The sequence below is a fragment of the Peromyscus eremicus genome, chromosome 1 (genome assembly GCF_949786415.1).
Source record: "Peromyscus eremicus chromosome 1, PerEre_H2_v1, whole genome shotgun sequence".
Classification (NCBI taxonomy): Eukaryota; Metazoa; Chordata; class Mammalia; order Rodentia; family Cricetidae; genus Peromyscus; species Peromyscus eremicus.
Window position 1 is genome coordinate 68,475,124 of NC_081416.1, and position 16,132 is coordinate 68,491,255.

The following is a 16,132-nucleotide window of genomic DNA, read 5'->3' on the forward strand; positions in this document are numbered from 1 at the left end:
GAGGAGACATAAGGGGGCAGTGTAGAGAGGGAGTCCCTTCGCAAGGCATCTCTCCATCTAAGAAGCCCTATTCCTCTTCCCCAACCCCCTGGCATCAGCATTCTCCCTGTGGAAGCTTTGGTGATGTCTCCGCTGTGGTTGAGATGTCCATCTACTCAGAGTGTGTTTACCCTCTAGTCTCCTCTAATAAATGCTCTGCTTTCCACTAGCAGTAGTGGGTAGGATTCGAGAAAGGAACACACAGGGAAGAGAGGGGCTCAGGAGAGGTTTCTCCTTACTTCTTTCTGCAATGCTAACTTTAAAACTTTTAAAATTACTATTATTATTGTTGTTCTTGTTGTGTTTGGGAGAGGGAGAGGAAGGAAGGAAGGGAGGTAGGGAGAGAGAGAGAGGGAGAGAGGGAGAGAGGGAGAGAGGGAGAGAGAGGGAGAATGAACAAACAATATATGTGTGTGGTACTATATCATGATGTGTATATGGAAGTCAGGGGAGTCTGGCAGTCAGTTCTCTCTTTCCCTCTTTATGTGGGTTCTGGGCATCAAACTAAGGTTACCAGGCTTTTCTGGCAAGTTCCTTACCTGCTGATCCATCTTTCAGTCCCAGTGTTAACTTTTTAAACATTGATTTTACTTTATTTGTATGTGCAAGTATGTTTGTGTGTTCATGTGTGTGCAGGTGCAATATTTGGGGGGCTCAGTGAGGATGTGTGCACATATATGTGGAGGTCAGAAGTCAGCCTTGGATATTCGTTCTTCAGAATTCATTCTTCAGAACCCATTCACCTTTTGAGACAAGGTCTCTCACTGATATCTGGGGCACAATGATTGGGCCAAACCCAGCAAAGGAAGCACCTCTAGCCACACATGATCCTTCCAGCTCCATTCCCAGCACTAGTAAAGGACAGCCATGGAAGATTTTACCTTCTTTTGTGGTTCCAATGGTGTATCCCACTAATAACCAACAGGCACTCATTGTTTCTATAATTTTTGCTCATGGAAATATATGATGTCAGAGGCTAAGAGAAGAAAAGAGTGAGTGAGCTTGAGGTATTGACAGCTACCCTGTCCCAGGGAAGGGAGCCAGGCTGGCCTATCAGTGCACATGTATGGAGAATGGAGGATGCATTTGGAGCAACCAGTACATTATTACTGTGGACTTTAAACCAAGGCATTCATTCCCAATTCTTTGGTCTCTGCGATCTGACCAGACACCTGTAGCTAGCCTAGCATGGGGCTGACACTGTCTTCTTTGGCAATAGATCAGAATAAGACTGGATATTAAGATAGGGGGAAAAAATCTTCAAAAGCTTAAAAGTTTTAAAGCTTCTAAATTGAGCAATGTGCACTTTAAAAACTGAAGCAAAGCAAGGATTTGGAGCTACCTGCTGTTTAGTTTTAAAACTGAGAACATGACAATGTCAATCAACACTATTAAAAATCTTCCTTCGTCAACCCGCATGCCTAACAAATACTTGCCAAGTTGAATGCATTAGAAGTTTTCTGAACTCAGGACTTGAATTCTCTGTTGTAATAGTTTGAGTTGTTCTCTTTGACTGTCTAAATTAGGTTTCAAAGTTAACAGTCAGAGTCAGCAGCTAGAAAACCCAAATCACTTGACACCCATGTCCAGACTGCCTCATCTTTATCCGTGGTCATCAGGACACGTGTGCCCTAACCCAGTCACCCTTACTGTTTCAAGCCCCCTCTCCCCGCATTGGTTTCCCTACCCATTCCCAAGTCACTCCAAACAAACCACGGGAGTATTTAGAAGTAACTTTCACAGGTGGCAGGGAAGGAGGGAAGTATCTCTTCCACTCCCTTTTCCAATTCAAAAGCTATTCCCCCACAGGAATGTATGGGACGTGGCTCTAAAACTATTATTTATGTTGAAACTCAGAGCCCATTTTTCTCATTAAGAAAAAGAAGTATTCTAAACAGTGTCAAAAGACTCAACTACATCATGAGTTAATAAGCATTTGAGGGCTGGCTGGCCTTCAGGAACTCAAGGAGTCTATAGAACATGAACTTGAAATGCCTGTAATGAACCTGTGCTCTCTGACTTTTGGAGTACTCGCTGGGGCTTAGCCCTCCCTTGGCCAGCATAGCAGGTGGACCTTCTTGAACAGAGAAAGCAAGATCTGGCTCCTGTGATGATGGTTTCTATTATGGCCCCTTACTTGCCTGCTCTGATCTTAATTTGGCTCCTCAAGGAAGCCTTCCTGCTGGGTAGATAATGAGCCAAATGTTTTAGATGAGGACTGTGGTTGACACAGCACTTCTTCCTCATTAAAAATAAGTAAATTGGAATTTGGGCTCATAAATAAGGCTCATGTGGATTGTGTCCTGCACATCATCCTGCAAAGGAGTGAACACTGCCATCACCTGTCAGAGTGGTGAAGTGGAGAGTCAGACTCTGGACCCTGAACCCCTCATCACACACCTACAACATCACTGTCAACAACCCGGCCATGAACAGTTTGAATGTGTTCCATATTGTTGCTCGTCTATACCTGGGAGTAGAGCAGGGGACATGACAGTGGAAACCTCTACCCTTGGGTATGCCTCGTTGTGATGAAATGTGAGATGGGAGAGACTGGCCAACGGCTAAATAGATAAAGTAAGTTTGTATCATGATAAGCGAATGAAGGAATCAAACAGGATGAAGGGCTAAAGAGAAACAGATTGACAGGAAGTGTGCCCCAGCATGGCAGCCACTCTGTGGAGTACCATTGAAGCTGAGACTTGAAAAAGGTTTGGGGAGGGGGTCCCATGAAGGTCTGAGAACAGAGACTTCTCCACAAAGGGAAGGAGACATGCAGTGGCCCTGAAGGAAGACCTGGTGGGCATCAGAAGGGTCCAAGACAGTGGTCAAGGTCATGACAACAGAGTAAACAAGATGGAGCCTGATGGAGGTGAACTTGCTGCCCTTGGCAAGGGGTGGAATTTCATTTGTATTCAGTGTTTTCTAGCCAGCGTGGTCAGCGTAGCCATTGCTCTACTGATCGTCATCAGTACGCTTTCACTGTTTTCATAATCTGTGCTCAACACTGCATGTGTATCCCAGGAGGAGTTGGCATCTATTTTTTCGCCAAGCTTCAGACACTTTGCTGCTAGGTGGAAAATGTTTCTAGTGTGAGTCAGCTTTGTACCACTTCTGTCTCCACACTCAAAATTCAAACTCTACCTGGAAGGCCTGCCATGACCTGGACTTTCTCTTTTTCCTTGTGCCCACATCTCACCCCATTTTAACCACACTGATTGCCTTTCTTTCTGTTCCAAGAACACAGTTATCTCCTACTGCCTATTCTCCTGCAAATGCCCTGCCAGGCATTTTTTTCCCTTATTCAATATCTTCCTCTTTTAAGATTAGAGGGAGAGCCTGGATGTGCTGAGAGCAAGTTCTAGGCGTTGCCAGCTACTCTGTCACAGTCCTTAGTGCTGGGCTCTCATATATCAGGGTTAGTTAGCATCACAGAGAACTAAAGTCCATTTAGACCAGTGAATGCTTCATTCGGTGAATTTTAAACCAGGCAATGGCAGCGTTTAGTTAAGAAGTACTAGAGGTTTTAGAAATCAAAAAGAGAACAAGAGCCAAATACTCAACTGGTATTGTTGACTCATTAAAACCAAGAGTGTGTCAAAGAGGTCACCCACTCAGATAGCTTAGGAGGAAGTGGTGGGTGGTGTTGTTGTTTATCTGACTAAAGAATGGAGATAAAATCCTTTTTATTTTTAAGTATTTTGGACAGCAGGCAGGGATGCTGAGAAGACTGAAGTCAGCATGCTCAAGAGATAGTTCGGGTGAGATGGATGGATGGGAAGAGTACTGATTTGGAAGGCATCAACTTCAGAAGTATGAATTCTCCATGTAGCAGTAGGATGGTCAGGAGAAGGAGGCAGGTTAGAGGAGACGGCTCTGTTGGTAGCCATGTGTGGTGGTTTGAATGAGAATGTCCCTCACAGGCTCATTATTTGAACACTCGGCCCCCAGTTGGTGGTGCTGCTTGCGGAACCTTAGGAGAAGTACATAAGCTGGAGCATTTTGAGTCTCTCCCCACTTTCTGCTCCCTCTCTCTGCTCCCTGTGTACAGATGAAATATGCTCACCCAGCTTGCTACTCTTGTTGCCATGAGTTCTTTCTTCTACAACTTCCTTGGTCATAGTGGGCTTTTTGTTTGTTTGTTTGTTTTTGTTTTTGTTTTTTTGTTTTTCGAGACAGGGTTTTTCTGTGTAGCTTTGGAGCTTCCTGGAACTCACTCTGTAGCCCAGGCTGGCCTCAAACTCACAGAGATCCACCTGCCTCTGCCTCCTGAATACTGGGATTAAAAGCATGCACCACCACCGCCCAGCTGGTCATAGTGTTTTATCACAGCAACTACTGTAGCACACAAGCAATGAGGACCTATTTTCAATACCTAGCACCTACATCAAAAAGCCAGGGTGAGAGCACACTTGTAATCCCAGCACTGGAGAGGCCTACAACCTCAGTCAGACCCCTGTGGCTCTTCAACAGTCAGGCTCACTGATTCACTGAGCCCCAAGCCAATAAAAGACCCTATGTCAAAAAGCAAGATGACCCCTGAGGAATGAAATCCACAGTTAACCTAAGGTCTCCATACAAATGTTCACATATGCACACGCATCTTCCTGCACAAGCATGCACACATGCATACACACACACACACACACACACACACACACACACACACACACACTCATCATATTTTTAAGAGTAGAAGGCAAGATGTGGTCAGAGAAGAAAGAAATCCAGCATCATCAAGTCTTCCTGAATCAGGTATGAGTTTGGCAAAGGTGGTGTAAGATGATGGAGCAAAGATGTTAAGGCACACCCCTAGATGGACCGGGGATGTTGGGGAGCATTCTTAGTTAGAGGAATGGTGTTATAGACCACTCTTAGATGGAGCAAGAATGTTTGAATGTACTCTTAGTTGGAAGGAGAATGTTATGGACCACTCTTAGATAAAGCAAGGATGTTAGGGGTGTTCTTAGTTGGAGGAAGAATGTTAAAGAGCACTTTTAGATGAAGCAAAGATGTAAAGGAGCACTCTTAGTTGGAGGAAAGATATTAGGGAGCATCCTCAGATGGAGTGACAATGTTAAGGAGCATTCTTAGATGAAGCAAGGATGTAAGGGAGCATTCTTAGTTGGAGGAAGGATGTTAAAGAGCACTTTTAGATGAAGCAAGGATGTAAGGGAGCACTCTTAGGTGAAGCAAAGATGTTAGGGGCATTCTTAGTTGGAGGAAAAATGTTAGGGAGCATCCTCAGATGGATGTTAAGTGAGCACTCTTAGATGGAGATAGAGCTTCTTGTAGCTACACAGTATCTTTGTCATTGCTGCTTAATCTGTTTAATGGAGCAGTCTTAGCCTGTGGGTCTCGACCCCTTAGGGGGTCGAACAATCCTTTCGCAGGAGTATCCTAAGACCATCAGAAAACACAGATATCTGCATTATGATTCATAACAGTAGCAAAATTGCAGTATGAAGTAGCAAAGAAAATGATTTTATGATTGGAGGTCACCACAACATGAGAAACTGTATTAAAGGGTCACAGCATTAGGAAGGTTGAGAACTTCTAATTTAATGCCTTACACTTGAGTGCACTAGATTCTATGCATGCCTACTCATATCCTTTTGCTATTAATGTCCAAAAATCATTTCTAGGCTATAAATGTTGATGCTTAGTTCTATTTCTCCCTCTGTGTTATTTCTTCTAAACTGAGTTTGGAAGAGTTCTGACATCCCTTGTTCTATCCTGCCCCCATCCCCCCAAAAAAACTGTTTCAAGTGAACAGCTTCTCTCAAGGGACAATGTGATAATGACATTTGAAATGCAAACAGCTCTGATTTTGCAGTTAACTCTGATATTCATTACTGGGCAACCATGAGAAAAACCTGTACAACCCTCTAGTCCCACAGTTTGTCAAATGGGGCTTGTATGAGCCTCCACTGCCCAGCCAAAGCTGGAAAGTTAGAAGTTAATGGTGTAAATTGTCTTCCTCCTCACACATGGGGGACCTATGTAGTATGGCAACCTCCATTCATGATTAGTGGAGGCAATGTGGGTTTGGGGCATTAATCTACTTGAAACCTTTATCGGAAGCCATAGCTAGCTTTCTCTGAATTTCAACTTGGCATCCAAAGCATCTCTACAGAGCTGTAATTGTTTTACAGAACTTGATTGCTCTTGTATCTAAATGGGCCCTGTCTTCTTCATGCCCGAGGCTGTGCCTGGTGGTGCCAGGAGAATTGTGGGGCTTGTCATCAGGAACCCAAATGATAGATGTTTTTCCATTTATTTTTTTTCTCCATAATAAAAATAATATGTGCTGATTATAGAAAAAAATCAGATCTGTACAAACATAAAGAAGAGAAGCATAATGAATTCGTAGTTCTCCTGGCTCAAAGAAAACCAGCATGAGCATTTGGGTTAGCTTCCATCCAAACACTGATCTGAAAAAGTGATCTGCCATACTGATGGGCATCCAGGTCCCCTGCCATCATGACCTCACTCTATCTTCTTGCCAGTCCTCTGTGGTGGATGATGGTCTTCAGCCTCAAGTGACTCATAAAGGATTTGAACCTCAAGGATTTCAGATGGCTTCCCCAAGATCATATATGTGTGGCTGGCATCTCTTCTAGTTTGGTCAGTACTGGGGTTTGAACAGAGGGTCCTTTACATACTAGATAAGCACTCAGTCATTGAGCTACATCCCCAGGCCAAAAATGCATCCTTTGACTCCAAATCATACAGATGTTTCTCAGTCACTTGTACCTGAGTTCTGTATCAGCATCCTTTTTGTCAATATATCATGTGACAGTCACACCTCAGGTCTTAAAACCAAGTGGCAATTCTTCCATCTTTACTATCTTGCAGGATAAATAAAAGCCATTGAAATTCGACCTTCTGTTCAGCCTCTTGTCTTTCTGTTCTCTAGAGTGCCCTGGAGTACCTGGAAGGGACTTCCAGTTGCTATGTCTGTGCTCAACTGTAGTCCCAGCATCCTTTCTTCCTTCTGAATACCTGTTAGTGTTACAGGAAAAATGACCAGCACACATTACACATCTCTGGCTGGGATCCAGAGGCCCAGTGATGTCTGCCTGTGTCCAAGCCTTTGTATTCTGAGCTCCTCCAGAATGATACAATTATTCCTGCAAGATTCAGATTAAATTGTAAAAAGTTTTATGAATGGACTCTATTTGATAACAGTTTTGAGAGTCACAGAAACATTAAGAAGTTAATACAACTGCCTCCCAGTTGCCCCTCATCCCATTCCCCGCACTTCCTTTTAGCATTAGTGTTGTGTGCATTTTTGTTATAATTCACATACAAGGATAATAATACCATCACAATGTTAACCTAGGTTCAACCTTATTCACATTCCCTTGGCTTTTACCCAGTGTGCCTTTCTTGTTCCTCAGTACCATATCAGGAACCCACATTGCATTTAGCTGGCACTTATTTACCAGGGGCTTTTTCTGGCTGAGGTAGTATCTCAGATTGTCCTGGTGTTTTATGACACCTGACAATTTTGAAAAGCTTTGATCAGAACATTGTGATACACCTTTTGGGGGATGTATCTTATGATGAGACTGAGTTATGTGGGGTTGTGTGTGTGTGTGTGTGTGTGTGTGCTTGTTTGTATATGTTTGTGTGGGTTCATGTATATGGAGGCCAGAGGTCAACCTCAAGTGTCATTTCTCAAGATCCATCCACTTCCCTTTTTGATTTTACTTATTTATATTCATTGTTTGTCAATGTGTGCTTTATCTGCATGTATGTGCATCATGTGTGTACAGTGCCTTTGGAGATCAGAAGAGGGGGGGTCATAACTCGTGGAACTGAAGTTACAGATGACTGAACTGCTACGTGGGTGTTGGGAATAAAACCCAGGCATATGAGGAGAAGTAAGTGCTCCTGACGGCTGTACTGTCTCTCCAGGCTCCACCTTGTTTATTTGCAACAGGGCCTCTCAATGGTCTGGTTAAGGTAGACTGCCTGGCCAGTGCACCCCGGGGGTTCTCCTTTTTTACCACTGCCCCAATGCTGAGATTACAAACAGTTGACACCATCTCCAGCTTTTTTGCATGAGTTCTGGGGATCGAACTCAGGTCCTTGTGCTTGCGTGGCGAGTACTTTATCTACTGAGCCATCTCTCCATCCCAAAGTACAGATTTTGAGAAGGAAGATGGCTCATGCAATGTGCTATTTCTATCATGTCACATCAAGGGCATCTTCTGCCCACATGGTGCATCCCTGCTGATGTTGGCCTTGATCATTGGGCAGAGACAGAGTCTGTCAGTTTTCTCCATTGCTAAGCTACGCTTTTCAGCTTCCTCTGCCTTTGACTCTTTTGAGGGTCTTTGAGCTGCGTTATTTTTAAATTGAACTACTAATTTTCATGTAGAGAAGTACAGATGGGAGGAAAGGTTGGTGCTGTTTCCTGGTTGTGTTTGAAGATGTAAGTCTGAACAAAGAGCATCTCTGTGTTAATGGGCACATCCGCACCCCACAACCCTGAAACAGGGAACCCCTGGATGGCTTCTGCCTGATTTGATGTAGGCCTTTGGTATTCAGGGCTAATAAAATGCTAAATGAGTTTCCAAGGCTTTGACCTTGGCTTCTTTTCAACTCAAGGTGGCTTCTTCAACTTTTTCCTCATTAGACTTTCTGAAGCTCGTCACAATTTTATTTTGGTCTCTCCACCTGTGTCTCCTTCCTTAAGTCCCTGTGGGTATTGGTGGGAATTTTCCTTTCAAGAACTCTGGGGGTGATACTCAGCTTTCTCTTGTCTTAACATTCTTGCCAATTTGTCATCACACTGTCCCACTAGGTGGCCTGGTCAGATAGATACCCACTGGCAACTGAACCTTGACATTTTCAAATTACTTATTTGAATTTCTGATGTGCACAGCAGTAGTTACACAAACATACCACAAGAGCCTAGACACTCAGGTTCTTACATCCTAGACCGAGTCCACACATTATCGTTTGTGAAGACCCTCTCCTGCATGGCCTCATTTGTGCTTGCTTAATCCTGTGAGATCCTGCTAGAGAATGGTGCCATGAGAATGGCATCCCTTTGAGGGTGGAAATGAGAAAAGGTGGTGCATGAAGTAAGATTAGGGACGAGAGCCTGCTCAGTGGCTCCACGAGAGTGTGTCCTACAGCTGTGCTATGAGTCTCTGTCTCTGGGGAACTGAAATCTTAGATAGTCACCAGGATGCTGTGGTCTTGGTTTGGCATGCCACAGTATTCCCCTTTGTAAGCTAGGCAAAGGAGGAATTGTGCCAAGCCAGAAAAAGCATGGCTCAAGCAGAACCATGTTCTGGGTGACTTTGGTTGGTGGCAGCTGGGTCATTTTAGGGGAATGTCTTCTTTGTCATCTCTTCTGTAACATTCAAAGCCATCATTAAATGGATTATTTTCTGAGGAAATGGGTCTATAACATCTTTCTTGACTGCCCTTAATCAGGTCTGAAAATGGAAGTCACTGATTGAGGGACAAGCAGAGCACACACACACACACACACACACACACACACACACACACACACGATGAGAGTTCATTCTTGAAGAAGATAATTTGTATTAGAAATCCCAGGAGAAAGAAGCTGGAAGCTTCTCCCCAGTATGAGCTGCTCACATTTCTTCTTTAGATAACAGTGAGTTTTGTTGATGCCCAAATACAGATTATGAAAAACAAACTGTATACAAACTGTGCATTTTATAAGGTCATATTTTCTGAATGTATGCATCATTCAAGACCTCCTTTTATGGTTTGTCAACAAGATAGCTGCATAAAATACATCCTGATATCTCACAGCTGTGTGTAATTCATCCTGTCTACCCATGCTGCACAAATAAAAATTTTATTTGTATCATCTAAAAGAAATACTAGTGCATAAATACATAAGCAAAGCTCATAAGAAACAGCCTCCTGACCACAGATCCCATGGAGGGGATATTGTGCAACCAATTAAAAAGCCCAGAGATGGCTCCATTATTCCTGTACACAGATAATAAACACTGTGCTCAGCAAACAGTGCAGTTATGCAACTTCTCTGGAGCCTTGCAAAAATGTCTCACAAGCATTGGCCCAGTCTGCCTTCAGATTCTCCTAGGAATATCTAGAAATAAAGTCTCTTTGTGGGGAACTCTGGAGCCAAAAGAGAGCCTTACTTTGGATTCGGAGTTTGGAAAAATGTAGGTGAAAGGGGAGAGTGTCTAATGGTTGGCACATTTGGCCTGCAGGACATCAAGTATCTGTCATACTCTGTCACCTAGAATGCGGAGGAACTGACCCTGAAGACTAAGAAGGTTCTTTACATCGGGTTTCTTGGGCCTCAGCATGATCAAACCCAAGTTCCCCACCCACAGGCCTTCCTTATGCTCCCAAAGTCAAGGCATCTTTCCTGGGAGAGCAAATGGTAATGACTTGATTAGGGGACCATGTACCATCTCTTTCTGCCTAAGACAGCAACTCAAGAGGGCTGTAGAACATGCAAAGACCTTGCCTCCAGCGTTGGAAATCTGCGGACAAGTCTTCTAGGCATTTTTCTACTGAGGCTGGAATGTATGCAGAAACATTCCATCTTCCTTTCGCTGGGGTTGGGTGGTGGGGAATAGGAGATACTGGTGTTAGACCTCTTCCTATGTCCACTATCAAGCCCTAGGACAATTGGTTTTACTCTCAGCCAGTTTAACAAATTGACTTGTATTGCTAGTTTTACTCAAAGCTGGCAGGAGTAGCCTATAATTCAACTGGTGCGTTTATATGGCAGGGATGCTAAGATGCCTGTGCCCACCTTCATGACAGTAGTTCCTGACTTCAAAGAACACCACAGTGGCCACTTGGCATGATTTTCAGTGGTGGTGGTAGTTCACAACTGCTAGTATGTTCAAACAGTCTTTACCCAATTTGAGTACCCTACAAGCTCTCTCATAAGCACTTTGCGCACTGTGTTATGAGTTTGTAGGAGCTGCCTCACTGGATCAGAACCCACTATGATGTGTGAGTCTCGTAAGTCCCAGGAAAAGCACCCAAGTGTCAGTGAAGTCCTGAGAGCAATGCCTTAGGGATGAGCTGTGGCTGAGCTGCTCTTGGTGTGATCATCCTCCAGACTGGCCACACTCGTCACAGAGAGAAGATAACACTCACTCTTCTTGGCCAGTGTGATCACCCTTCCTGGGGCTCCACTGGGTCTGGAGAGTTCCCATCTGCAGGTCCCAGCTCATGCACTCCATGAAGCCAACAGTATTCCAAAAGTTCCCCCACCCCCCGACTTCTCCCTCAAGGGTCTCACCTCCAGCCACTCTCCTCTCACTGTTTTCTGTGCTGTTATCTTTTTCTTGAGGCAATGTTGAATCTGCAGGAGAGGTTCAAGAATGATGAGAGGATGGAGGATGCAGATGATGGAGGATGCAGAGCCTCCTCCCTCAGTCTCCTTTCATTGCACATTTGATGCTCTCTGAACCAGTCTTACAGGCTGAGTGCCTCTTCTGGTTGCTTGCTTGGGACTGACTGAAAGTTACTTCAGAAACTTTTGTCTAGATTCTAGAATATTGTATGCATAAGCATAACTAGATATTTTGGAAATGGGACTCATGTAAAAACACAAAAATTCACTTATATTTCTATAAAACAACTTTGTACTATGTGTGTGTTTCTATGTGCATGTGTGAATAGAGGCCAGAGGTCAACATTGGGTCTCTTCCTCTGTTTCTTTACACATTATTATTATTATTATTATTATTATTATTGTTGTTGTTAAGACACTATTATTCTCTTGCTGAATGCCCATGAATTAGCTAGACTGGCTGGCCAGTGAGCTCCAGAGATCCATATGTGTCTGCCTGTCTCACATACCTAATGCTGGGGTCATAGATGCACACCGCCATACCTTGCTTTCATAGGGATACTGGTAATCCACGCTTGCATGGCAGGCATTTTATGGGCTGAACCATCTCCCAACACCCATTTATGTTTCATAGACTATTTAAACACACGTCTGCATATACTTTATCACATTCACTGCTAGAGTACCTGCATTGTGACTGTGACCATCACAAGGAGCCAGGCATAGAATTTTACAATGATGGTAGCATTTCAAGTTCAAGGATGTTTGTATTGGAGGGTGGTTTCAGAGTTTGGGTTTTCAGATTAAGGATGCTCAGCTCGTGTTCTTTCTGTTGTCTCTGTGCCAAGGCTATCCATCACAGAGCAGTTCCCTCTGTGTCCATATGTTAGACACAGGGTTGGCACTGCTGAGTCTTCTGGGGTGGAGTATATCTCCCATGGTGCAGATAGGAAACACTAGCCTCAGGTGACAATAGGAGGCGCTAGCCTGACTAGACGGAATGGGCTTTCTGAACGGAAGCATCAAGTCTAGAGCACCCACAAGCAAGCCCAAAGCAGAACTTACTCAACAATGGGACCAGGAACCCATGGTGGCAAAACCCTGGATGCCCAACCTGGGAGCCCTCTGGAGGCCACCAGATGAAGACACGGGGCTCCAGGCTGTCAGCATGACCCACTGCAGCCAGGTGGACAGTCCATTCCTTTCTCTCTAGCTAGTGCTCCCATGATGTGTCCAGATGTTATCTAGCACCCTCAGATTCCTCTGAGGATTTGTGTCATCTGAACACTGTACTGGTTACTTTTCCTTGCTATGGCCACATACTTAAGCAAATGCGCCTGAAGGAAGGAAGTGCATAGCTGAGCTCACGTTCAAGGGAAGGAAGGTGTAGTGGCAGGAGTCTGAGGCTGCTGGTCACATTGCATCCACAGGGAGGAAGCAGAAGTTGAATGTTGGTGCTCCGCTCACTTCCTCTTTTTTACCGAATCTGGAACTCCAGCCATAGCAAGGAGCCACTGACTTTAGGGTCGTCCCACGTCAGTTAATTCAATTATAAACTCTCTCTCAGACATGCCCAGAAGCTTCTTTCATAGGTGATGATACTATCTCTGGCTAGAAGTAATGAGTATTCATCATCGCAAGTGCCTCTGCCCTCTTCCCCTCCTTACCTCACCTGTGCCCATGATCCTTTTCTCCCTTTCCCAACATGGCTGAGGGACCCAGTTCATTCCTCTGCCTCTGGCCATGTTCATGACTTTTCACCCCTTGTTTCTCAACAACCAGGCGTTTAGAATGCTTGAGACCAGCTTTTGAGAATGTTCTGGAAAGGCTACACGAGACAGTTAATGTTCCAGTAGTAATCCTTTTGTAACCTGACTATAACTGCAGACTTCCACATCGAGAATGATAAAACGGTGTGGATTTAGAAGTATTAAGGGAATTGTAAAATGTCTAGGATTAAAATTTCAATACCGTTTGTGCCCCATAAATATGAAGTCTTTAGTAACTTGAAACTGTGCTATTATGACTCAGGTCTGCAAATCATGGATTCTGGCTGAAGAAATGGGAATAACACGTGGGGGAATCTGGTCCCATCCCTCACCTCCAGGCCCATGCTGTGGGCCCACCGAATAGCAAGGGTGTGACCTCATAGGCGAACAAGTCCAGAGAAATCACCATGCTGGTTATGAAAACGATACACCCTCCAGAAGAGAAAAAATGTTATTCTTTCCATTGGGTTTGCTTATGGAAATGGGGCCGAATTGAACCTGTGGCCTGTCAGGTTCCACAGACAAGACCCCAAGAAACAAGGGCGTAGGATAGCTTTTTGAATGACTTTATTGAAAAAAATGAAAATAAATCAATCTAGTTAGTCTGAACTGGAAAATTAATTTTATCTATAGAATCACTTACCAAAGCATATAAAATTAGACTTCCTAATTGTCCAGAAGGGACTTGGCCTTGTGTCTAACAGATTCACTGAGACTTAAGTAAATGACTTTAGTCTTAATACAGCTAAAGCCTTGGGACATTTAATACAGAGCTGATCTTAAGTATAGCACTAATTTATCATTTTAAAAAGTCATTGCATGCGTGCTTCAGTGGCTAATTGAAGGACTGAATTATATACTTTGCCTGAATTAATAATCCAACATGGATTACCCAACTGGAAGGGAAAAAAATTCAGTTTGTCATCTTTAAGGTACAATATTTTAATGTTGAGATTGACAGAATTCATTTGTTTTTAATGCTTGCGAAGAGTTGATGGATTCTAGCATTTCCCTGGGCTCGCTCAACTTCCACGTCTTTTCACTGCGTCATTTTTGTTATAAGCTTCTGATGCCAAATTCCTCGCCCAGAATGAAAACCCAGCTGCTTCTCTTTTGATTCAGGGGTGAATTTATGGGACCAGAGAGGAGCTTATGAAGTGGCCAGAGCCTCCATTCTGAGCAAGGACCCTGGGATCCCAGGACAGAGCTTCCCGGCAAAGGTCAGCTGTCTGTCTGTCTGTCTGTCTGTTTGTTTGTTTGTTTGTTTCATTTGTTCCTTTTCACCCTCAGCTTTGAGACAGCAGAAGTTTAAAAACCGTGTTGACCAAACTGGTAGTCTGTTCATGTTTTGTCTTTATGCGTTCAGTGCAAACTTTGTTCCTTTGAAATGAGAGCTCCATCTTACAGCAGATAAACTGAGTCCAGCTCTGATAGTCCAGCTCTAAAAAGAGACTTAGCAATGTTAGCATCTACAAACATTGATTTGAGGATTCAGTGGAGAGATGGCTCATTAGTGAAGATCCTCTGCTGCTCTTGCAGAGTATCTGGGTTCAGTTCCTAGCATTCATATTAGGCTGCTCACAATCATCCATGACTCCAGTTGTGTGGGTCTGGCATTTTCTTCTGGCCTCCATGGACACCAGCCATGCAAATGGTGTACATACATACAAACAAGGAAACATTCATATGCATACAACAGTACATTCATACAATAGTAATCTTTAAAAAATTATCTGAGGAGTGCTGAGAGTGTAGCTTAGTGGTGGGGCATTTGTCTAGCCTGCATGAAGCCCTGGGTTCAATTCCAAAGCCTGAAAAATAATATTCCTATCAAACACCAAAGACTGCATTACCAGACACATAATTTCTGCATTCAGTTTATTTGAATGACAACTATTTTTTTTGTATTCATATTAATCTAATAAACACTTTTCCCCAATTGATTGTTAATAGAAATTCTTTCATACAACTTAAAAAATTCACCAAGTCTTAATACACTCTAAACCGTGTTTACTTTTGACATGTTTGATTTGCAGCTTCTGTGATGTACCATAGATAATTGGAATTTTGCCAATTAATACTTTGGTGCATTTCATCTGCCAAGCACACATGACTTTTTAAAATTTCAGAATACGTAGTGACAGAAGATGATGAAATCCATAGAAACCTGAATCCTTTGGAGAGATCACTCCGATGGCTTTGTCCTGGTGTTCTGTGCAAGTATTTTTAGATCATTTTTTCGTGATAGAAAACAGATTTTTTAAAAGACCAGTCAAGACTGTAGAAATCCCATGTAGCTTTCCAGAATGGTCACCGGGCCCCTCTGTGTGGGGACAGATGGGATGATTTATATCCTCCATTTATCTCCTGGAGAGCCTGCATTTGAAACTGTTTTAGGAGAGGTTAGTGGTTTGGCCTAGGGAGCCAAATGCCCAATCTGAATCAGGGGGGGAAATCTGTTTTAAAGAGGTGGTCCCAAATTGTGTATGTTGGGAGACAAGGAAGCATGGCGGTACTGATGCTGTTTCCTAGGAGAAAAATTTGATAGTAAAGAAACTCCCATCATGCTATTTATCAGTCATATTAGGATATGATGGATGCAGAAAAAGAGAAATATACTACTTAACAAAGAATATATGTATACTAAAATAGTTACAGGCTCTGGGTTGGCGAGATGGTTCAGTGGGTAAAGGTGCTTGCTGCCAAGCTTGGTGATCTGAGCTCAATCTGCAGGACCCACATGGTGGAAAGATAGAACCAATTCTTTCAAGTTGTCTTTTTACCTCTACACATATGCACATACACACACAGAGAGGCACACACATAGGTGCACACACAAGACATACACACACACAGGCACACACACATGTGCACACACATACGATAGGTTTCTGGATGATAGAGAACACAATAGAGAGTTTCCCTGGGGGGTAGATTTGCCAGAATCAGTGTTTCCATTGAATTTTAGATCAACAGTGGAGGT

At 43.5% G+C, this 16,132-nt stretch overlaps 1 protein-coding gene across 1 annotated transcript in view; it reads left to right on the plus strand.

Annotated features, from left to right (window-relative positions):
• Positions 1-16,132, plus strand: part of Adam12 (ADAM metallopeptidase domain 12) — a 320,201-nt gene that overhangs the window by 36,188 nt on the left and 267,881 nt on the right. Inside the window, exon 2 of the mRNA XM_059265103.1 lies at positions 14,272-14,369. Within this exon, the coding sequence (XP_059121086.1) occupies positions 14,272-14,369 (98 nt within the window). The remainder of the gene's footprint in view (positions 1-14,271; positions 14,370-16,132) is intronic.